Here is a 23154-nt window from a genome sequence, read left to right on the forward strand (position 1 = left end):
ACTGGGATTCGAACCTGTGCTGTATTACATCTTAGGCAGATGTGTTAACCATTAAGCCACAGAGTTCGACTCCTTATCAGCTATATATATATATGCTGTATTTGTGCTGATAAATAAATAAAGGGAGACTAGTATAGATCTATTTCAAGCTATTTAGCTCTTATCAGCTAGCCATACCCTTACTGGAATTCGAATGCTGATGAGAGCTAAATAGCTTGAAATAGATCTATACTAGTCTCCCTTTATTTATTTATCAGCACAAATACAACACAAATGTAACAAAGGCAACAGTAAAAATATTGGGTTTCTGTTGTGATGGTCTCTTGTGACGAGCTGATAGAGAGAGAGTGGAAGCAGTTAGCTTCCTCCCATAATTGGGGCATACCAGGGGTTGTGACACTAAATAGATAGATAGATAGATAGATAGATAGATAGATAGATAGATAGATAGATAGATAGATAGATGATATAGATATAGATATAGATATAGATATAGATATAGATATAGATATAGATATAGATATATAATCTATATCTATCTATCTATCTATCTATCTATCTATCTATCTATCTATCTATCTATCTATCTATCTATCTATCTATATGGCTGTGTATGTGTGTGTGTTTGTGCGCGCGCGCCATGCTGGCACATCTGGGAAAACCCGAATCTGAAAGCTTGCCAGTATTCCCCATCCAGTTGAAAATTCAAGATCCTGCCCCCACACCCACAAGTCCACCACATGGTCCAATCTCCCACTGCCATGCTGACAGTTCCACCCATCCAGTTCTGGTCAGGTGCAGAGTTGCAAAGTCAAAGGATGACCTTGGCTTTCTTGAAAGAATTTTGTTATGGCTACGACGCATCTCACTCCGTACAATTCCCCCCTCCCATTTTCCCACAATAGAAAATGCGTAGTAGAATAATAGAAAGTGTGGCAGGCCAAAGATCCAAGAGGAATATGGCTGCAGGCTTGACAACGAGCCGGGTGTCTGATTACATTTCTAACATTTAGCAGAATTGTCCTTCAACGTCTTTGCCAATCTTGTGGGTGAAAAATGCCGTCTATAAAACATTTTATAAATGGCCTGCGTTGTGCCTTCCTTTGCAGCCAGTAGCTGCCGGATCTGGGATTCCAGAGATCAAGTGTTACTTGAATGGAGTCAAGGTCCCCGGGATCGTGCGCCTTCGGACTCTGATCTGCAAAGCCCTGGGGGTCCTTTTCAGCGTGGCTGGAGGTAACCCCAAAACCGTCACTTATTCTCAGTCTTTGGTCTTTCTGGCATTGGGAAGGGAGCTGGCTTTTCTCGTAACCGGACGTATCTTTTCTCCCAGGTCTTTTTGTAGGGAAGGAAGGCCCCATGATCCACAGCGGCGCTATCGTTGGGGCTGGCCTACCTCAGGTGAGTGTGAGTGCAAGGCTCGTCCAGTGTTTGGGTTCAGCCAGTTCGCACCACTTCGGGAGAACCGGTATTGTTAACTTTCTGAGCAGTTTGGTGAATCATTAGGGCAGAGAACCGGCTGTTAAATTATTTGAACCCCACCATTGGGCTTGTCCCAGTGCGACAGAAACCCTTTTTTTGAAAATACTGTATTTTTCGGACTATAAAATGCACCGGAGTATAAGACACACCAAAATTTTGAAGAGGTACATTTAAAAAAAAGGTTTTTGCACTCTGCAGGCCTCCCAAACCCTCTACACACCCCATGCAGAGAGTTTGAGAGGCCTGCAAAGTTCCCCTGGACAATGTTCCCTCTAATTTTTTTTCAGTGTGAGCAGAAAAGTATAGTGTTTGAGCGGCACATTTTCTGACAGGAAAATCCCAGTTCTGCCACTTGCATGTTTCAGAATTTGGCCAACCTAGAACGGGCGCTGATCCCTGACCCCAGATGTGTGAGCTTTGTGTCTGCTTTTGCAGTTGTGAGATTAAGAAGAGTTCATCGCCTTTTCAGGTTTTTCTTTCCAAAAAGAAAAAAAAATGGACACTTTAGCTAATTACAGGTAGTCCTCCACTTATGGTCACAATTGTGGCCAAAAGTTCTGCTGCTAAGTGAGACCTTGGTTAAACGAGTTTTGCCCCGTTTTACAACCTTTCTTGCCCCAGTTGTTAAGTGAATCTCTGCAGCTGTTAAGATTAGTCACACGGTTGCTAAGTGAATCTGGCCTCCTCACATCCCCCTTGACTTTGCCTGTCAGAAGGTCACCAAAGCGGATCCCCGGGATGTTGGGATGGTCATAAATAGAAGTCAGTTGCCGAGCCTCTCAGTTTTGATCACATGACCACGGGGATGCGGCAACAGTTGTAAGTGTGAAAAACGGTCTTAAGTCTCCTTTTTCACTGCCACTTTCACTTTGAACGGTCACTAAATGAACTGTTGTAAGATGAGGACTACCTGTGTAGTATCACTCCCTATGAATTTTGTCTGGGTTTATATATATATATAAATAAAACTTGGCAAGGCAGCAATTATCCTTCATCATTCACTTAACTTTTTCTTTCTCTCTTTTTTATTTATTTTTTTATTCTCTTACATAGCATTTTAAGTATACATTCACACAGTTGTTATTCTTCTATACATTTAACATTCTTATACATTTGTTATTTCATTTAGTAGGTCATAATATACCTTTTGGGTTGCTTTATTTACCATCCCTTCCTCCTGTTGTAACACCACCTCATTTCCCCTTTCTTTTCTCCCTCCCTCCCTTCTCTACTTTCTTCCTTCTTCCTCTCCTTCCCCTTCCTTCTTCCCTTGCCTTTCTCCCGCTCCTCCTCTTCCTCTTCCCCTTCCTACCCTCTCCTTCTCTTCCTCTCCCTTCCATTCTCCTCTCCTTGCCTCTTTCTTCTTTCCCCCATCTTCCTTTCATGTTCTCCTCCTTTCTTTCTCTTTTTCTTTTCTATTATTGTAGGTGTCTCTTTCCAGCCTCAGTTTATATTTCCTTGGGATGGTATTTCCGCAGACCCAAATATAATTGGTTATCATTTCTTATTCCCTTACCTTCGCTAATCTATCCTAGCTATATTTTCCTCCCCTTTATATCTCACTTTTGGCTGTATACTTACATATTTAATATTTTCTTTTCTGTTTTCCCCTTCTTCCCCCCTTTTCCATTTAACAGTGCCTCGTCTGGGTTCTATATCTTCTCCCTATTTTCTTTCCTAGTTTCTTTTCTCTAGCCAATCATAGAATCTTCCCCATGTCTTTAAGTACTCCGATTCCTCTTTATCCTTTATTTTCATTGTCAGCCTATTCATCTCTGCACAATCTAATATCTTTTTTTATTATCTCTTCATCTGTTGGTAGCTTATTTGATTTCCAATTTTGGGCAAATACAATTCTTGCTGCTGTAGTTATGTGTGTAATCAAATAGGTATCCTCTTTCTTGAATTTCTCTTTCTTTCTTTGTGCAGTTCCAGAGTATCTCTTTAAGGAAAATCCAGTTTAATTTCCCCTATTTCCGAAGTGACAGGTACGGTGGCTGTCTGTGTAAGAGAACCCCGAATGTTTTCAGATTTGCTTTTTTTCACAGTGGTGAAAATTTAGCTATTGGGTTGCCATGCTGGGTCTCTTATAGAGAAGGAATTGCACCCTTTCATCAATGGGTGCTTTCTTGATTGAGTGCCAATCAGCTGTCAGGCCACGACTGACACCGATGGATGGGAAAGCGAATTATTTTCCTCCTCTTTTAAAATTTGTAATTGTGAAATCTGCTCAGCTCTTTAAAAAGTCTCCAGCTACTCCACAGTGAATAAAACCACCTGCATTTTTTTTTTACTCCCTTGTTATTTTTGAGGGTCCCTAACAGGTTGTGGCTATGAACTATGAGTGAACTCCTTTCCAAAATCTGTTTTAAAGCTATCCAGATCTGAATCGAAAGCCATATTTGCTACTCTGAGAATCTAATTGCCTGGAGCTTTCCTGACAAACCATGACTAAGCAGACCATGGTTTAGCTTCCAGCCAGCATGGACAGCAAGAAATTCTGAGAAGGATAGTTTTAACCATCTATGTATCACTAGAACTTCCCCCTTGGATCTTTTTCAATTCATTGATTGGCCAATTATTTCTCCAGAATGGTATACGGTCTCCTGCTTGAGCAAGGAGTTGGACTAGAAGACCTCCAGGTCTTACTCTGTTCTATCTTTTATGAGCCACTTAATGTACTTCTTAAAACCCTGATGGAGAACCTATGGCACATATGCCACAGGGGGCATGTGGAGTCCTCTCTGCGGGCACGCGAGCCATCGCTCAGCTCAGCTCCACTGTGCAGGCGCATGCACTCCCACCAGCCAGCTGATTTCCGGCATCTCATTTTTTGGTTTTAGGAGGCTTCAGGAAGGCCTGCTAGGCCCAAAATGGGAAAGGGGGACACACGTGTATGGGGAGCACGGAGGGGTAGTGCACATGGGCAAGGGGAGCGCAGAGGGGTCACACATGCATGCACAGGGGGTGGGGCGCATTGCTTTATGGGTGTGGGTGCACACTGTTGAGAGCACATGCCCAATATCAGCATGCAAGGAGAAAAGGGTTAGCCGTCAGGGTCTTAAAACACGCCCGTTGCCCTTCCCAGAGGGGCATGGAAAATACAATGCTGCTCTCCTATTCATTCTTTCTTCCTCAGACGCCTTCTGTTTTTTTCCCCCCTCTCTTCCTAGGGACAAAAGAGATTTTGTTTCTGCTGGTGCGGCCGCTGGGGTGGCTGCAGCCTTCGGGGCGCCCATCGGAGGGACGCTTTTCAGCCTGGAAGAAGGCTCCTCCTTTTGGAACCAGGGCCTCACGTGGAAAGTGGTGAGACCAAACTCTCAGCCGTCTCGTGTTCCTGGAAGGTGTTGTGTCCCGCCACCACAACTGGCAGCAGTTTCGGACAGTGATGAGGTTGGGGAGGAACATGGGCCGGTCCTGGAGTCTGGGGAAGGCTCTGATGAGGGCTCTGTGTTGGAGGCAGAGAAGGACTCAGAGCCAAATGCCAGTTATCAGCTGCCTTCAGAGTCAGACATCAGTGAGGCAGACGAACAGCTGGAGCCTGTTCCCGGTGTGCGCATGCCAGACGAAGGGAACAGCTAAAGAACAGAGGTTGACTTGGGAGTAAGGCCACAGGTTGATGGTGAATGGCCCCTCCCAGAGGAAATAGAAGAGGAGCAAAAGGGGAGGGGAGTTTGCAGGAGACAATTAGTTCGCTGAATTGGTTTGTGACTCTCCGAGACTCCTTGCCAAGTTTTGCAGCTATTGGCCTGGCATCTCTCCAAGCCAGAGAAGGTCTGTGACTGTAAATCCTCCCTTGAAAGACTTTGCTGGATGTGAATGAGCAGAATTCACAGGAAATTAATAAAAGGGTTTTTTGTCAGGCAAGAAGTTTGCTTCATGCTCTCGGGAAGCCTTGGTCAGAACAGAGGGCACTTAGCAGAACGTTTTGCTCCGAACACGGCATAGAAAAGCAATCTTCCACCTACGACCACAATTGAGCCCTGAAATCTTTGTGGCTAAGCGAGACAAGTTGTTCTGTGAAGTTTGTCCCATTTTATGACATGGCTTGTCTCCGTCGTTCCATGGATCTTGGCAGTTGTTCAGTTAGTAACAGCATGGATAAGTGACATCTGGCTTTCCCCCATGCACTTTGCTTCGCAGAAGGTCGCAAAAGGGGGGGATCGCCCTGGGAAACTGCAACCGTCATAAATATGAGTCAGTTGCCAAGTGTCCCGAATTTTGATCACGTGGCCATGAATGGAGGCTGCAACGGTTATAAGTGTGAAAAACGGTCGTCAGTTGTTGTTCCCCCCCCCCCCCGCCAGTACTGTTGTAACTTCAAAAAGTCACTGAACGAACGTCGTAAGTCGAAGCTCGCTTTTGGGACCTAGAAAATGGCCACACAGTTTCCGGGAATGACGTGAATGTGCGTGTCTTTTCCTTCCAGCTGTTCTGCTCCATGTCCGCCACCTTCACCCTCAACTTCTTCCGCTCCGGCATTCAGTTTGGAAGCTGGGGATCTTTCCAGTTGCCGGGGTTGCTGAATTTCGGAGAGTTCAAGGTAGGCCTTACTTGTCTCTGAATCTCTTTTCCTTGGTTAGAAAACTGTTCTGGCCGCCCTCTATCCGGTAATGAACGCAGACACAAGCTTAGCTGTTTGCCACTCTTTATTCACAGCAATTATAGTCCTGTTGGCTGCAACCCCAGACACGACTCACTGGCAAGAAATTGGCAGCAACCCAGACTCCAACAGACACGGGAACACAAGGCAGACCAGAAAGGAGTTCTCCAGATTATTACGAATGGTTGTGTCCTGCAAAAGGACTCCTCCCATAGTCTCCTCTTATATACACTCTTGGGAGGGGCCAAGCCACAACCACCTGGGCTTGATTATCTCTTATGAGTCTGTCTCCATAACTACTGCCTCCGTTTCTCCACCCTCCGTTGCCTGGTGTCAGGGACAAACTCCCTTTGATCTTCCCCACTGCTCCATGCCTCAGGCGCCTCCTGGTGGCCAACTGGCCTCTCTGGTCCCTGCTCTGAGTCTGAACCCTGCCCAGGGTCCTCCACATCTTCCATAGCCGACTCATAGGGGTCCTCGCTATTGGAGTCCATCGGCAGCTCCAATGGCTCCTGCTGGGCCACAACAGAAAACTATTGTTTTCTTCTAAAAACCCATGTAGGAAAATGTCCTCAGCTAATAACAATTCAGACGGGGACTCGGTGACTAAGACACTGAGCTTGTTGATCAGAAAAGTCGGCAGTTCAGCATAGCGCAGTGAGCTCCCATGACTTGTCCGAGCTTCTGCCAACCTAGCAGTTCGAAAGCACGTAAAAAATGCAAGTGAAAAAATAGGGACCACCTTTGGTGGGAAGGCAACAGCGTTCCGTGCGCCTTCGGCATTGAATCACACCGGCCACATGACCACGGAGACGTCTTCGGACAGCGCTGGCTTTGAAGCGGAGATGAGCACTGCCCCTTAGAGTCGGGAACGATTAGCACATAGGTGCAAGAAGAACCTTTATCTTAATAATAATTCAGTCTCCTTTTCTTCCCCTGTGGTTTCCAGATAGGAGGTGGCCTTTGAGACAAGAAACCCCAACTAAAAATGGCCTCAGAGCCTTCCTTGATGCAGGTGTTCTCATCCAGCTCCCCAAACATGACAAAGTTCCTCTGAACTGAACTCAAAGATTCCTTTATTAGGAGCGCCGGCAGCCCCGGCAAAAAAGTTTCTCTCTCACCGCAGGCTAACAGGGAGATGACTAGTTGCCTGCCACACCTATTCATCTCCGCCCCCTGCCTTTTATCCCCAGAGCTGGGAGGCGGGGGCTTTGCTAGCAGCAGTGGCTCTCACGTCCCAAGGACCGGCCCATAGATTTCCACTGCTCTCCTCTCCTCTGCCTTTTATCCCCAGAGCTAGGGTGGGGCTTCGCTAGCAGCAGTGGCTCTTCTGTCCCAAGAACCGGCCCATAGATTTCCACTGCTCTCCTCTCCTCTGCCTTCTGTGCATCTGCACGTCAGGCACTGGACCCAGCTGTTCCTCCTCTTCCTCATCAGCCACCTCCTGACCTGGAGGCTGTTGACTCTCCATCTGAGGGCTGACGGATGGCATCTGTCTCTCTCTCTCTCTCTCTCTGACAGCTCCCATTCCCTCTTCCCCCCTCAGAGCTTTGATGCTGACCCTGAGTCCCACACCTCCTCTTCCTCCTCCTTTGATTCATCTGCTGGAGGGGCCGGTGGCCGATAGGCCACAACAGCAGGTCTCCAGGGCTACGTTAGAGAGAGCTGGATTGCGGCCATGAAACATGCAAGGAATTTGCACCACTTACCTTTGTCTTGTCTCTCTGTCCCGTTGTTTCCCCCCTCCCCCCCGTCTCCAGTGTCCAGAGTCGAACAAAAAATGCCACCTGTGGACCATCGTGGACTTGGGCTTCTTCATCCTGATGGGGGTCGGCGGGGGCCTCTTAGGGGCCACCTTCAACTGCATCAACAAGAGGCTGGCAAAATACCGCATGAGGAATGTGCACCCCAAGCCCAAGCTGGTCAGGTACCGGGACCTTTTCAGTGGCTTGGAGGTTATTGGCTTGTAACGGTTGCTAGAATTGGGGATAATCCTCTGTGGTGCAGTGGTTAGAGTGCAGTACTGCAGGCAACTTCGTCTGACTGTAGTTTGGCAGTTCAAATCTCACCAGCCTCAAGGTTGACTCAGCCTTCCATCCTTCCGAGGTGGGTAAAATGGGGAGCCAGATTGTTAGGGGCAAGAGGCTGACTCTGTCAACCGCTTAGAGAGAGCTGTAAAACCACTATGAAGTGGTCTATAAGTGCAAGTGTTATTGCAGGCTAACTCTGTCCACTGCCAGCAGTTCGATTCTTATCAAAGGTTGACTCAGCCTTCCGTCCTTCCGAGGTGGGTAAAATGAGGACCCAGATTGTTGGGGGCAATGAGGCTGACTCTACACCGCTTAGAGAGGGCTGTAAAAGCACCGTGAAGCGGTATATAAGTCTATGGGCTATTGCTATTGCTATGTCTAGTTTAATGAAAATAAGAGCTAGGGGAGACATGATAGCAGTGTCCCAATATTTGAGGGGCTGCCCAAGAAGAGGAGGAGAAGCTACTCTCCAAATCACCTGAGGGTAGAACAATGGGTGGAAACTAAACAAGGAGAGAAGCAACCTAGAATTAAGGAGAAATTTCCTGACAGTTAGAACAATTATTCAGTGTAACAATTTGCCTCCAGAAGATGTGGAGGCTCCAACAGTGGAGATTTTTAAGAAGGAACTGGACAGTCACTTGTCTGAAATGGTAGAGGGTTTCCTGCCTGAGCAGGTGTTGGACTAGAGGACCTTCAGGGTCTCTTCCAACTCTATTCTGCTTGATTGATCTTTCTGCCGTGTTTGGTCTTTCAAGACACTTTGAAGCCTGGCCCTTTGCCTCCAGAAGTTGTGAGAGGGAGTCAAACTATTCTCCAGGGTACCTGAGTGTAGAACAAGAAGCAATGGGTGGAAACTAATGCAGGAGAGAAGCAACTTAGAACTGAGGAGAAATAAATTTCTTGACAATTAGAGGGAGGCAATCAGAAGTTGCCTCCAGAAGTTGTGAATGCCCAACACTGGAAGTCTTTAAGAAGATGTTGGATAGCCATTTGTCTGAAATGGTGTAGGGTTTCCTGCCTAAGTAGAGGGTTGGACTAGAAGACCTCCAGGGTCCCTTCCAACTCCATTATTCTGCTTCACGCTGTGTAAACCAAGAGAAGGCAGGCACATTTGTGACAATAGCTGTTATTGGGGTACCAGGGTGTATTGGGGTGAAGAGGAAGGGGCTATACAAGTAGTCCTCATTTTACAACCACAATTGAGCCCCCCCCATATTTCTGTTGTTAAGCAAAGGCCGTTGTTAAGTGAGTTTTGCCCCATTTTACCACCCTCCTTGCCACAGTCGTTAAATGAATCTCTGTGCTCCTTAGGTCAATAACACGTAATTAAGTGAATCTGGCTTCCTCGTGGAGTTTGCTTATCAAGAAGGTCGCAAAAGAAGGTCGCATGACCCCAGGACATGGCAACGGTCAGAAATATGAGTCGGTTTCCAAGCGTCTGAATTTTGATCCCATGTGGGTGGTTTGTAAGTGTGAAAAATGGCCATAAGCCACATTGTTCAGCTCCGTTGTAAGTTTGGTCATTAAACAGAAGGGTTGTAAGTCAAGGATACCAGTACTTCATTTTCTGTATTCAGGGGGAGCTATGGGCAAAGGTGAGGGATACTATTCCCATGTTGCCTTGGGCGCCATGGAGAGAAAACTCACCAGTGCATCTTCATGTTCACTACAGTTAGTCCCTCCACTTACAGCAGTTCATTTAGTGACCACTCAAAGTTACAACAACACTGAAAAAGTGAGTTGGGACTATTTTTCACCCGTTGCAACCTTTGTAGCCTTCCCCTGATCATGCGATCAAAATTCAGACGCTCGGCAACTGGTTCCATTTTTACAGACATCGCTGTGATCTTCTTTTACGACCTTTTGGCAAGCCAAGTCCACGAGGAAGCCAGATTCTCTTCGCCTAACAGCTTTGGCAAGAAAGGTCATTAAAACGGGGCAGTATTCCCTTAACATATGTGTCACTTAACAACAGAGGTTTTGGGCTCCTTTGTGGACTACCTGCACCTCAAATCAAGGGTTTTGGGTCCCCTAGCTCAGCTGGAGGGAGGGGCGGTGGGTATTGTCAGAGCTGGTTGCAGAAAAATCACATCCAGAAAGCAGACGCAGTGATCACTGATTCAGCAGGATTCATTCACTTCTTTATATACATAATAACACATGAGTAAATATACAATACCAGTAGTGGAGTCTCTAATGTGGAAGAGAGGAGAGATTGAGATTTCCAGCTTCAATTCAGAGAGCAGACTAGATTAGTTCTCTTGCACAGACTCAGAGCTACAATAGGTAAGCCACGCCCAGGCTCCTAGCCGTCTGGCACGGCTCTCAGTCACCAAATAGTTCCCATTGGGCTGACTTGTTACCACGCCTGTTCGTTGGCTGACCTTGTTACCATGTCTCTGCCAGTTCATGAATATTCTGACAGGTATCTCAGCCTCTGTGACTTCTCGGGATGTCGGCGTGGCATTCCAAATCACGCGTGTTCTCATGTGTTTTGTGTTGCTTTGCAGAGTCCTGGAGAGCCTTTTGGTGTGCCTGACAACCACGCTTGTGATATTTGTTGCTTCGATGGTTCTTGGGGAATGCCGGCCGCTCTCTTCCGCTGACCACGGAGACAACAGCTCCTCTTTCAGCCTGCAGGTGGGCGGAGAGCGTTTCATGCTTACGCACCTCAAAGATGGATGTGCATATCAGTGTCATTTCGGTTTTTAAAAATCCTTTTGAAACCCTTTTGAAGGTTGCCCCAGGAAACGGTTGTAGAGCCCCATCACAAGGTGTCCTTCACCTTCAGAGAAGGGACCTTGGGGGGGGGTCTCGGGGGAGGGAGCTCCCTTTTAGAGCAAGCGTCCCCAACCGTGGCAACTTTAGGACTTATGGACTTCAACTCCCAGAATTCCTCAGCCAGCCATGCTGCAGGTTGGATACCGTGCTGGCTGGCTGGGATTCTGGGAGTTGAAGTCTATAAGTCTTAATGTTGCGAAGGCTGGAGATCTCTGTTTTAGAGGATAGATAGAGGAAGTCCTTGCCTTACAACCACAGTCGAGCCCAACTTGTCTGTTGCTAAGTGAGGCATTTGTTAAGTGAATTTTGCAACCTTTCTTGATAACGGTTTTATCAAGAATGTACTTATGCATTGATTTTAGAAAAGGTATCTTGCCGCCTGCTTGCACATGGCGACTCCAGGTGGCTCACAGGGATATCAAAACCATATAAAAGAAATAGCAGAGTCTTTATTGTCATAGTACAAAATAAATACAACGAAATTGGTTTTAGCCTCACTGGTGCAAACTTATAGCGGAAACAAGAAAAGAAAAGAAAAAGGAAAAAAAAACTAGCGTGTGCATGGAGTGATTGTGGTTGTCTTTAAAAGTCTCACAGCCCAAGGATAGAAACTATCTTTAAACCTGTTTGTTCATCTGGCTGTGCTTTGATGTCTTATGCCCGATGGTAGAAGTGCAAAAGAGACACTGACCAGGCTGTGAATCATCTCCGAGTATCTTCCTTATTCTGCTAAAGCAGCGAGATCTGGCGATGTCCTCCAGTGGTGTCAGAGAGCCACCAATGGTTTCTTGTGCGAATTGATCACTCTCTGTAGGCCCTTCCTGTCTGCAGCTGTTAAAGCAGCATACTATACTGTAATGCAATATGTGAGGACACTTTTTAGAGTGGACCGATAGAAAGAGGTCACCAGCCGTTGTTGATGTGCATGTTTTAATGTATGAGAGTACATTAAAATAAAAAGAAGAATAATTAATAACTAATATATAATTATTTAGTTATAATTAATAACTAATAACTAATATTAATAACTTAGTAAAATAATTAACCCCCTCCCCGGTGACAATACACATACCAGCCATTTAAAGGGCTTCATCTCTTCTGATGAAGGCCTTCTGGCAGAATCGCATCTTCGGGGCCTTCTGAAAGAGTCTGAGAGTGAGGACCAGTCTAATTTCCAAAAGGATGATGTTCCAGAGAGAGGGAGCCACCGCGGAGAAGGCCCTTCTTCTGGGTCCAGCCAGATGCATCTCTTTAGTGGACAGGATCCGCAACATTTCTTGCCTCCCCGCTCTGGTGGGCCAGGTAGATGTGACCGAGAAGAGACAGTCCCTCAGATAACTTGGTCCCAAGCCATGAAGGGTTTTAAAGGGGACTGTTATGACCTAGGCTTCCATAGCAGCACAAAGTCAAGTGCTTGTCCTGATAAACCCCTTTTATTTAATTGACATTGAATTCCTCTCCAGGAAAGTCCCCGTCCACAGTCTTTCAAGATAGTTCACAATTGCCAACCTTTATCGGGCTTGGAAAGTGGCCAGGCCGATACTTGGCAAGAATGCAGGAATGAACAAATTGTCTCCTGCAAACTCCACTCCCTTTTCGCTCCTCTTTTATTTCCTCTGGGAGGGGCCATTCACCGCCCACCTGTGGCCTTCCTCCCAAGTCGACCCCTGTTCCTTAGCTGTTCCCTTCATCTGGCAACTCTGCACCTGCGCACACTGGGAACAGACTCCAGCTGTTCTTCTGCCTCACTGATGTCTGACTCTGAAGGCAGCTGATATCTGTCAGACGGCCCTGGCCCCCTCTGTGCCTCCGACACAAAGCCCTCATCCGAGCCTTCCCCAGACTCCAGGACTGCCCCTTGTTCCTTCCCAACCATCTCACTGTCTTGAGTCTGCTGCCAGCTCTGCTGACGTCCCACAACAGGGACAACTAGCATCTGGAATTACACCCAGAAGCAAATCAGCAGCCAATGCAATTCCCACATCAGAGGTGATACATGTACACACCAGGGTATGCACAAAACCAGGCGGACTGCTACATTTTGTACCAGCTGCAGCTTCCGGATGCTCTTCAGGGTCAGTCCCTTTAATGATTGTTAAGTGACTCCCTGCAGTCGTTAAGTTAGCATCACGGTTGTTAAAGTGAATCAGGCTTCCCCGCTGATTTTGCTTGTCAAAAGGTTGGAATTTTGGCCACGAATAGATGCTGCAATGATTATTAAGTGTGAAAAATGGTCATACGTCACTCTTTTTCAGTGCTGTTGTAACTTTGGTCCCTAAATGAATCGAGGGTTGCCTGTACTTCCACTTAGCGGGAAAAATATTGAATTTTGAAACCAAGAGATAGAAACCTTAGAACATTCCCGAGAGAAGGTTCCATCTCGAAAGGTTGCAGCCATCCAGGGACCTTGGGAGGGTAAATTTTTAGGGATGCTGGACAGGATTTTAGAAACTGAGTTAAACGTGGTGCTTGTTTCTGCCAAGGATTCTTCATCGGAGGAGGTGAATTCAAGCATCAAGACATTCTTCTGTCACAATAATACTTACAATGACATGGCAACCCTGTTCTTCAACCCTCAAGAGTCGGCCATCTTACAACTGTTTCACCAGGAGGGTAAGTCCCTGACCCAGCTCTGCTCATACCGGAGCTGCGCGGAAAAGAACGGGCTATTTTCTCTTTTATGCTTGCCTTCCTCGATGGGTTGGGCAGGGGCTCCAGATGGTCCTGGTTAGAAATTTGGAGAAGTCTAATCCAAGGTGAAATTCAAGGAACTGGGGTTTTCATGCCTTGGAATTCCTGGCTTGAGGGACATGCATTTTTAAGGAACTTCAGAAGTACCGTATTTTTCAGAGTATCAGACACACATTTTTCCCTCAAAAAAGAGGCTGAAAATCTGGGTGCAGCTTGTACACTGAATACAGCACTTTTTTCCTCCCGAAGCCCCGCCCTCTTCACAAAATGGCCATGCATAGCTTTTAGGAGGCTTTCAGAGAGCTCTTAAGGACTGGGGAAGGGCAGAAATGAGCGAAAAATGGGGCATTTTTTTCTCAATTTTGCCCAGCCCCCAAGAGCACTCTATAAGTCTCCTAAAGGCTATCCATGCCCTTTTTTTGACAAAAAACGGGCCCACTTTTGCGAAAAAAGGGCCTTTTTCTGCTCAATTTTGTTCCCCCCAGCCCCCAAGAGCACTCTACAAGCCTCCTAAAGGCTATCAGTGCCGGTTTTTTGGGGGGGAAATGGGCCCGTTTTCACAAAAAATGGGCCATTTTTGGGAGGTTTGCAAAGTGTGTGCAAAAACTGTTTTTTTTAAAAAATTTGCCTCTCCAAAACCTTGGTGTGTCTTATACTCCGAAAAATATGGTAAATAAATTCTCCAAAGTGGCCAACAGCTTCCAGGCAGTTCACACACTTAGAGCACCTAAACCATTTGGAAGGAGTGTGAAAACACAGGGAATTGTGCAGGTTGTAAGTATTTGAAAATTAGTATTTGAAAATTTATTTATAGGCCGCCCTTTTCCCTGGGGGGACTCAGGGCGGCTTACAACTCAAAGGGAGGGGGATACAGACAATAACACATAAGGACAATACATAATTAAAAATAGAACACAACATTCATACCATTCGGGTGGGGGTGAGTTACATTCTTTAACCCCAGGTCCTCCTTCCCTGCCCCCCCACCCCCGTGGGACTTGGCTAGCAGTTCACTTTACCCTGTCTTGCTTTCTCTGGCACGAAAACAGACCTTTCCTGTTGTCCGTCTTCTCGTGGAGATCCATTCGGATCACCCTATTGGCTGGGAGATTATGGTGGAAAGAGAAGCTGTTGGCTGAATTGATCTTAGAATTAAATAAATTTACACTGACACCAGTGGTGGGTTCCTCTCCCCATCGCTAACGGTACGATGCTCACTGGGCCGCTCGACCTTTGGTGCACACACACACTGCGCACGCATGCACACATGCCACTGCCCCTATGACACCCAGCTGCTTGTTGGAACTCGCGCAGGTACCACATGTTGTGCACGCGTGCGCAATTGGCCGGTTGCTTTAAAAAAGGTGGACGGTCAGGTGGGCCAAACGAGCCACCGTACCAGTACACTGTCAGCTGCTCCCGGCTACTACTGGTATGGCTGGACCGGACCGGGAGGAACCCACCACTGACCCACCCCTATGCTCGTATTGGGTTTGAACCAGTGCCACCTTAATTTTGCTGGCCTAAACTGCTTGCAAGCTGATTGATTGATTGATTGATTGATTGATTGATTTATACATACATACTGTATTTCCCAGAAAATACGACCTACCTTCAAAACAAGCCCTAGCCCGATTTTCCACACCTGTGCCTAATATAAGCCCTAGCCCTGAAATAAGTCCTAGTTAAGCCCCGCCCACCATTTGGTTGTACAAGGTAAGGCGAGGCACAAGCGGAGCGGGGGGGTGGAGCTGCCCCACGCACCCCGCGCCCACTTATTGTTAGGACCGCCGCAGCCAGGCCTCCCACACCCCGGATGCCATGAGGCTAATTGCGCCAGTGCAGCTGCTCGTGGCAGAACGCAAGGCTCATTGCACCGGTGAAGCCACTTGTGCACGCAAGAACACAACACACCACACAGTGTCCTGCCAGCAGCTGCACCAGCACGATGAGCCACACGATGTCCATCTGCAAGTGGCCGCAGAAGTCGGGCAGCAACGCAACAGGTATCGGGGTGTGGGAAGCCTGGCTGCAGTAGTCTTAGGTAAGTGGGCAAGATATCCCCCCAAAATAAGACATGGTGCTTATTTTGGGGCCAAAGGGAAAATAAGACCTGGTCTTATTTTCAGGAAAACACCATACAAACATACAATTTATTGGCTGCCCATCTTACCCTAGGGCCAGGGTATTAAATTCACACCATCATGGCAGCATCGCGCGACATATCACGACTTTTTCCCCCTTCGCTAAACCAGGCATGGGCGTGGCCAGTGTGTGACACATCCGGCCCACAGGCCACGAGTTTGACACCCCGGCCACAGGGTAACTCTGGGTGGCTCACAGTGACATAAAGTTAAAATCAGACATTAAAATCAAAGGCATCTGGGGAGAGCGCAGGGTGGAGGTGGGATCTGTTATTACTCAATCAACCCCCCTCCATTGCGCGGGTCCCCGCAAACCGACAGGCACAGTCAAGTCTTCAGGCCAGTATGGTTTGGGACGACCTCATATCAGGCAGGGGGAGGGAGGTGTTTCAGAGGGCAGGAGCCACAGCCGAGAAAAGTCCTCCTCCTGGACCCGGCCAGATGGAATAATCGGGCTGGCAGGAACCCTGGCAAGCCTCCTGGAGGTACAGTCCAATCCCAGTGGGATGAGACGGTCGCTCCAAGCCAAAGAGGTGCTGGCTGGGCTTGGCTTTTGGTCTTCAGCTGCTGCTCAACCCCCCTTTCCTGTTTCCCTTCCTGTTTTCCAGGTACCTTCAGCCCTGTCACCCTCTCTCTCTTTTTCCTCCTCTACTTCTTGCTCTCCTGCTGGACTTACGGGATTTCTGTGCCGAGCGGTCTTTTTGTCCCATCGCTGCTCTGCGGGGCCTCTTACGGACGCCTGGTGGCCAACCTGCTGGAAAGGTGCCCTCTTTGGCTTTCGTGGGTTTTGCTTTCCCCGGGCAGAGACTTAGCCCTCGCTCCCCCTTGGCTCCGAAGACCACCTCGTAACCCTCTTCTTTCCTTCCTTCCTTCCTTCCTTCCTTCCTTCCTTCCTTCCTTCCTTCCTTCCTTCCTCCCAGCTACATTGGCCTGGATCACGTCTACTCTGGCACCTTTGCGTTGATCGGAGCGGCTGCCTTCCTGGGCGGGGTAGTCCGCATGACCATCAGCCTCACCGTTATCCTGATCGAGTCCACCAACGAGATCACGTACGGGTTGCCCATCATGATCACCCTGATGGTGAGTCTGGGGTCTGCATCATTCAAATATGAAGCAACGGGTAGAAACTGATGAAGGAGAGAAGCAACTTAGAACCGAGGAGGAATTTCCTGACAGTTAGAAGAATTAATCAGTGGAACAACTTGCCTCCAGAAGCTGTGAATGCCCCAACACTGGAAGTCTTTAAGAAGAGACTGGATAACCCCTTGTCTGAAATGGTGTAGGGTCACCTGTTTGAGAAGTGGTTGGACTAGAAGACCTCCAAGGTCCCTTCCAATTCTTGTTATTCTATCCATATATATACATATACATATACTGGGCCTATATATATGCTGGTCTTATTGTATTCGGGTCTTTTCCTGTGTAAGATTGAGATTGTCTTGGCAACGTTACAGTGAGGTCTCATGTCTCAACCATACATGGGAAAAGACTCAAATACAAGACCAGCATACCTACACCCATAAAAAAAATACGAACATATATATATGTATACACAAATGTAACAAAGGCAACAGTAAAAATATTGGGTTTCTGTCTGGATGGTCTCTTACGACGAGCCGATAGACAGAGAAAGGAAACAGTAGGCTTCCTCCCATATTTGGGCATACCAGGGGTTGTGACACTAAGTACATACATACATACATACATACATACACACACACACACACATACATACACACACCTACCTATCTCTCTCTCTATATATATATATGTGTGTGTGTGTGTGTGGTTTTTTTTTGTGCTGATAAATAAATAAAGGGACAAATAAAAAAAAAAACCAACACAAATATAACAAAGGCAACAGTAAAAATATTGGGTTTCTGTCGTGATGGACTCTTGTGACAAGCCGATTGACAGATGATGGAAGCAGTTAGCTTCCTCCCATAATTGGGGCTTACCAGGGGTTGTAAAAAATCTAATATATATATCTATATTATATATATATATATATATATATATATAATATATATATTTTATATATATATATATATATATATATATATATATATATATATATATATATATATATATATATATATATATATATATATATATATATATATATACACACACACACACACGCACACACACACAATACAAATATATATATGAGAATTTGGGTAGGCAGAAAGTTCAGAGGCTCGTTGGAATGAACCCACTTTTGCCATACAGACTACAGGGGTGGTTTCTCCCCAGACTGAAAAAAATGTAAATGAAGATTCAGTCATCATCATCTTCATTTAACAACCCCATAATCCCTTGCGGGCTGGAGTCTGGGGAACTGAATGGCGCTAGTAGAGTGATTTAATGGCCAGATGCCTTCCGGTTGCCAATACAGAGTTTTGTTCGGCAGATACATTCTCATCGTTACCAGAGAGAGAAATATCTGCCTCTACCTAGGATCGAATTCACAGCCCCCTGATTGTGAGGCGAGGGCTCCACCCCTAGGCCGCCACACCCACTCCCTAAATGAAGACTCAATCATCCAGGCCAAAAGTATCTTAAAAGGTTAAATTAGGGCAACTGGACCAAAGTTGATTAAAGCGGAGGCGTTTCGTTACTCCTCCAAATCACTTCTTCAGTCCAGATGAGCCAAGAGAGTTCAGAAGGCTGTTGGAAAGGATCAACTCTTGCCTGTCCCCCTTCTGTTTGCAGGTGGCCAAGTGGACGGGTGACCTCTTCAACAAAGGGATTTACGACATCTATGTAGCCTTGCGGGGCGTCCCCCTGCTGGAGTGGGAAGTCAAAGCAGAGATGGACAAGTAATGTCGGCCGATCTTAAGGCTGGGAACATCTGCCAGCTGGGACTCATCTTGTCTGGCTGTTTCCAAAGCTTTTGATTTCATCCCAACCTTTCTGTCGCCCTAAGGCTCAGAGCGAGCGACATCATGGAGCCCAACCTGATGTACGTCTACCCTCACACCCGCATCCAGTCCCTGGTCAGCATTCTCCGCACCACGGTCCATCATGCCTTCCCGGTGGTGACCGAGAACCGGGCCTACGAGAAGGAATTTATGAAGTGGGACCAGCTTATCAGCAACAATATTAAATTCAAGGTGAGTTTTCGATCGGTGACTTCCTTGTTCCTCTGGAAGAGAATCCGCGGCAAGTAACGATCATCGACTCCCTTGCTCAGATTTCACTCACACCAGTATTTTCAGTTTGATACGTTGTGTGTTTTAGTATGCACTGACTTTGTGAGCTTAGGAGTCTAACTAGGGCAGGTGTGTCAAACTTGATTTCATTGAGGGCTGCATCAGGGTTGTGTTTGACTTTGTGGGCTGGGGGTGGCCAGCTCAATAATGTCACTTGTGTTGGGGGACACCTGAAGTGGCCAAGTGCTAAGATAGAACTTCCCTCAGATCCTCCCTCCCTTTCATTATAATTTCCTTCCTTCCCTTCTTTTTCCTTCCTTCTTCATTCTCCTTCCTTCCCCTCTTTCCTTCTTTTTCCTTCCTTGCTTTCTTCCTGTCTTTTCTTATTTTTCTTTGTGTTTTCTCTTTCCCTTTCTCCTTTCCTGTCCCTTCTGGGATGGTGTTGTGGCCCGCCAGCAGCCAGCAAATTCGAACAGTGACAAGGTTGGGGAGGAACATCGCCAGTCCTGGAGTCTGGGGAAGGCTCTGATGAGGTCTCTGTGTTGGAGGCAGAGGGGGGGCCAGGGCCGTCTTGGCAGTTATCAGCTGCCTTCAGAGTCAAAGATCAGTGGGGCAGAAGAACAGCTGGAGCCTGTTCCCAGTGTGTGCATGCACAGAGTTGCTAGAAGAAGGGAACAGCTAAAGAGCAGGGGTCGACTTGGGAGTAAGGCCACAGGTGGAAGGTGAATGGCCCCTCCCAGCGGAAATAAAAGAGGAGCGAAAGGGGAGTGGAGTTTGCAGGAGACAATTAGTTCATTGGTGCATTCTTGCAAGTATTGCGGCATCTGAAAGATATCGGCCTAGCCACTCTCCAAGCCTGATAAAGGGACAACTGGATTTCCCCGTTCTGAAGAATTTGGTTGGTCAGTCCTGCATGAATGTTGCCTGTTAAAACATGAGTGTTCTGGCTGAGGCTTCCCACGAGCATGAAGCAAACTCCTGGTCCCGGCGAAAACCCCTTTTATTAATTTACTGTCAATTCTGCTCATTCACAACCGGCAAGGTCAAGGGAGGATTTACAGTCACAGACCTTACCTGGTTTGGAGAGCTGCCAGGCCAATATCTGCAAAACTTGGCCAGGAGTCTCGGAGAGTCACGAACCAATGAAGCAAACTAATGGTCTCCTACAAACTCCACTCCCCTTTCGCTCCTCTTCTATTTCCTCTGGGAGGGGCCATTCATCGTCCACCTGCAGCCTTACTCCCAAGTCGACCTTGTTCCTTAGCTGTTCCCTTTGTCTGGCAAGTCTGCGCATGCGCACACTGGGAACAGGCTCCAGCTGTTTGTCTGCCTCACTGATATCCGACTCCGAAGGCAGCTGATAACTGGCATACATCTGTGGCCCCCTCTCTGCCTCCGACACAGTGCCCTCATCAGAGTCTTCCCTAGACTCCAGGACTGGCCCATGTTCCTCCCCAAACTCCTCACTGTCCGAATCTGCTGACAGCTCCACTGGCCGCTGGCGGGCCACAGCAATCATTTGAATGAAAGCAAAACAGGATTTCAGCAATGGCTGGCTCAAATTGAGATTCCAAAGTTAAGCATTCTGTTCGGAGGGGATATCAGATCTACAGGCTCAACTGAGAAATTGGGGGGGGGGGGAATTCTCTAGAAAAATCTAGTAGCAAACCCTTCTGTGCTGAGATGGTTGTGCCAGTCCGGTTCAGTCAATATGGAGTCATTTTTTTTTATCTTTAGACTTACCAGGAATTAAAATATTCTAAACCCAGTGTGTTTAGGATAAACAGGTGAATCTTGTTCTTGATTCTGAGGGCTTGGAGGTTCTCCCGAAATGATCCTTGGGTAAACGGAGTCCCCGCTTTCCCTGTTCCAGAAATCCAGCATTCTCACTCGGGCGACCGAGCAGCGTAAACGTAGCCAGTCCATGAAGTCGTATCCCTCCAGCGAGTTGAGAAACGTGTGCGATGACCACAACGCGGCCGAGGAGCCGCCGGAGACGGAGGACATGCTGCAGCAGATGTTGGAGCGGAAGTGAGCATGGGGAAGGGGGACGCTCTGTCGTGAGGTGCGCAAACCCATGGCTGCCTGTGTGGAGAGGCCACCGGATCCAGCCAGCAGGATTAGTAGATTCCTTCTTAGATATCAAAAGAGTTTGGCCAGCTGGTTTTTGATAGGACTTTCATGGATGCTCATTGCTTAAGTTGCCTTAAAGCTCTTCCTTGACTGTGTAAGGAAGAAAAATGTGGACATGTCTCAGAAACTGATAAACGCAACTGATCCATCTCCCTTCCTTCCTTCCTTCAATCACATCCATTCATCCCACCTCCCATTCCATCATGTCACTTCCTTTCTTCGTTCCTTCTATCCATCCATCCATCCCATCTCCCCTTCCTTCCATTGCATCCATCCTATCTTTCCTTCAATCCTTCCATTACATCATGCATCCATTCACCAATTACATACATCCATCCCAATTACCCTTCTATCATATCTCTACCTTTCTTCCTTCCTTCTTTCCTTCCTTTCTTTCCTCCCATTACATCATCCATCCATCCATTACATCCATCCACCCCACTTCCCCTTCCTTCAGTCCTTCTATTGCATCATCCATCCATCCAACAATTACATCCATCCATCTATCCCAGTTTCCTTTACATCTTATCTCTACCTATCTTCCTTCCCTCCCTCCATCCATCCATCCTATCTCCCCTTCCTTTAGTCCTTCCATTACATCATCCATCCATCCAACAATTACATCCATCCATCTATCCCACTTTCCCTTACATCTTATCTCTACCTATCTTCCTTCCTTCCTTCCATCCATCCATCCTATCTCCCCTTCCTTTAGTCCTTCCATTGCATCATCCATCCATCCAACAATTACATCCATCCATCTATCCCACTTTCCCTTACATCATATCTCTACCTATCTTCCTTCCTTCCTTCCATCCATCCATCCTATCTCCCCTTCCTTTAGTCCTTCCATTGCATCATCCATCCATCCAACAATTACATCCATCCATCTATCCCACTTTCCCTTACATCTTATCTCTACCTATCTTCCTTCCTTCCTTCCATCCATCCATCCTATCTCCCCTTCCTTTAGTCCTTCCATTGCATCATCCATCCATCCAACAATTACATCCATCCATCTATCCCACTTTCCCTTACATCTTATCTCTACCTATCTTCCTTCCTTCCTTCCATCCATCCATCCTATCTCCCCTTCCTTTAGTCCTTCCATTGCATCATCCATCCATCCAACAATTACATCCATCCATCTATCCCACTTTCCCTTACATCATATCTCTACCTATCTTCCTTCCTTCCTTCCATCCATCCATCCTATCTCCCTTCCTTTAGTCCTTCCATTGCATCATCCATCCATCCAACAATTACATCCATCCATCTATCCCACTTTCCCTTACATCATATCTCTACCTATCTTCCTTCCTTCCTTCCATCCATCCATCCTATCTCCCCTTCCTTTAGTCCTTCCATTGCATCATCCATCCATCCAACAATTACATCCATCCATCTATCCCACTTTCCCTTACATCTTATCTCTACCTATCTTCCTTCCTTCCTTCCATCCATCCATCCTATCTCCCCTTCCTTTAGTCCTTCCATTGCATCATCCATCCATCCAACAATTACATCCATCCATCTATCCCACTTTCCCTTACATCATATCTCTACCTATCTTCCTTCCTTCCTTCCATCCATCCATCCTATCTCCCCTTCCTTTAGTCCTTCCATTGCATCATCCATCCATCCAACAATTACATCCATCCATCTATCCCACTTTCCCTTACATCATATCTCTACCTATCTTCCTTCCTTCCTTCCATCCATCCATCCTATCTCCCCTTCCTTTAGTCCTTCCATTGCATCATCCATCCATCCAACAATTACATCCATCCATCTATCCCACTTTCCCTTACATCATATCTCTACCTATCTTCCTTCCTTCCTTCCATCCATCCATCCTATCTCCCCTTCCTTTAGTCCTTCCATTGCATCATCCATCCATCCAACAATTACATCCATCCATCTATCCCACTTTCCCTTACATCATATCTCTACCTATCTTCCTTCCTTCCTTCCATCCATCCATCCTATCTCCCCTTCCTTTAGTCCTTCCATTGCATCATCCATCCATCCAACAATTACATCCATCCATCTATCCCACTTTCCCTTACATCTTATCTCTACCTATCTTCCTTCCTTCCTTCCATCCATCCATCCTATCTCCCCTTCCTTTA

The 23154-nt window shown here is 46.9% G+C and overlaps 1 protein-coding gene across 1 annotated transcript in view; it reads left to right on the forward strand.

Moving 5' to 3' along the window:
• Positions 1-23154, forward strand: part of CLCN6 (Cl-/H+ antiporter 6) — a 36648-nt gene that overhangs the window by 7779 nt on the left and 5715 nt on the right. Inside the window, exons 7-19 of the mRNA XM_087701897.1 lie at positions 1110-1236; positions 1334-1401; positions 3412-3470; positions 4656-4788; positions 5912-6025; positions 7846-8012; positions 10629-10758; positions 13383-13512; positions 16343-16496; positions 16655-16814; positions 18450-18556; positions 18664-18850; positions 20763-20920. Of these exons, the coding sequence (XP_087558023.1) occupies positions 1110-1236; positions 1334-1401; positions 3412-3470; positions 4656-4788; positions 5912-6025; positions 7846-8012; positions 10629-10758; positions 13383-13512; positions 16343-16496; positions 16655-16814; positions 18450-18556; positions 18664-18850; positions 20763-20920 (1694 nt within the window). The remainder of the gene's footprint in view (positions 1-1109; positions 1237-1333; positions 1402-3411; positions 3471-4655; positions 4789-5911; positions 6026-7845; positions 8013-10628; positions 10759-13382; positions 13513-16342; positions 16497-16654; positions 16815-18449; positions 18557-18663; positions 18851-20762; positions 20921-23154) is intronic.

This window comes from Thamnophis sirtalis, unplaced genomic scaffold, assembly GCF_051295495.1.
Source record: "Thamnophis sirtalis isolate CommonGarterSnake01/CBP01778 unplaced genomic scaffold, rThaSir2_p1.2 scaffold_15, whole genome shotgun sequence".
Taxonomy (NCBI): Eukaryota; Metazoa; Chordata; class Lepidosauria; order Squamata; family Natricidae; genus Thamnophis; species Thamnophis sirtalis.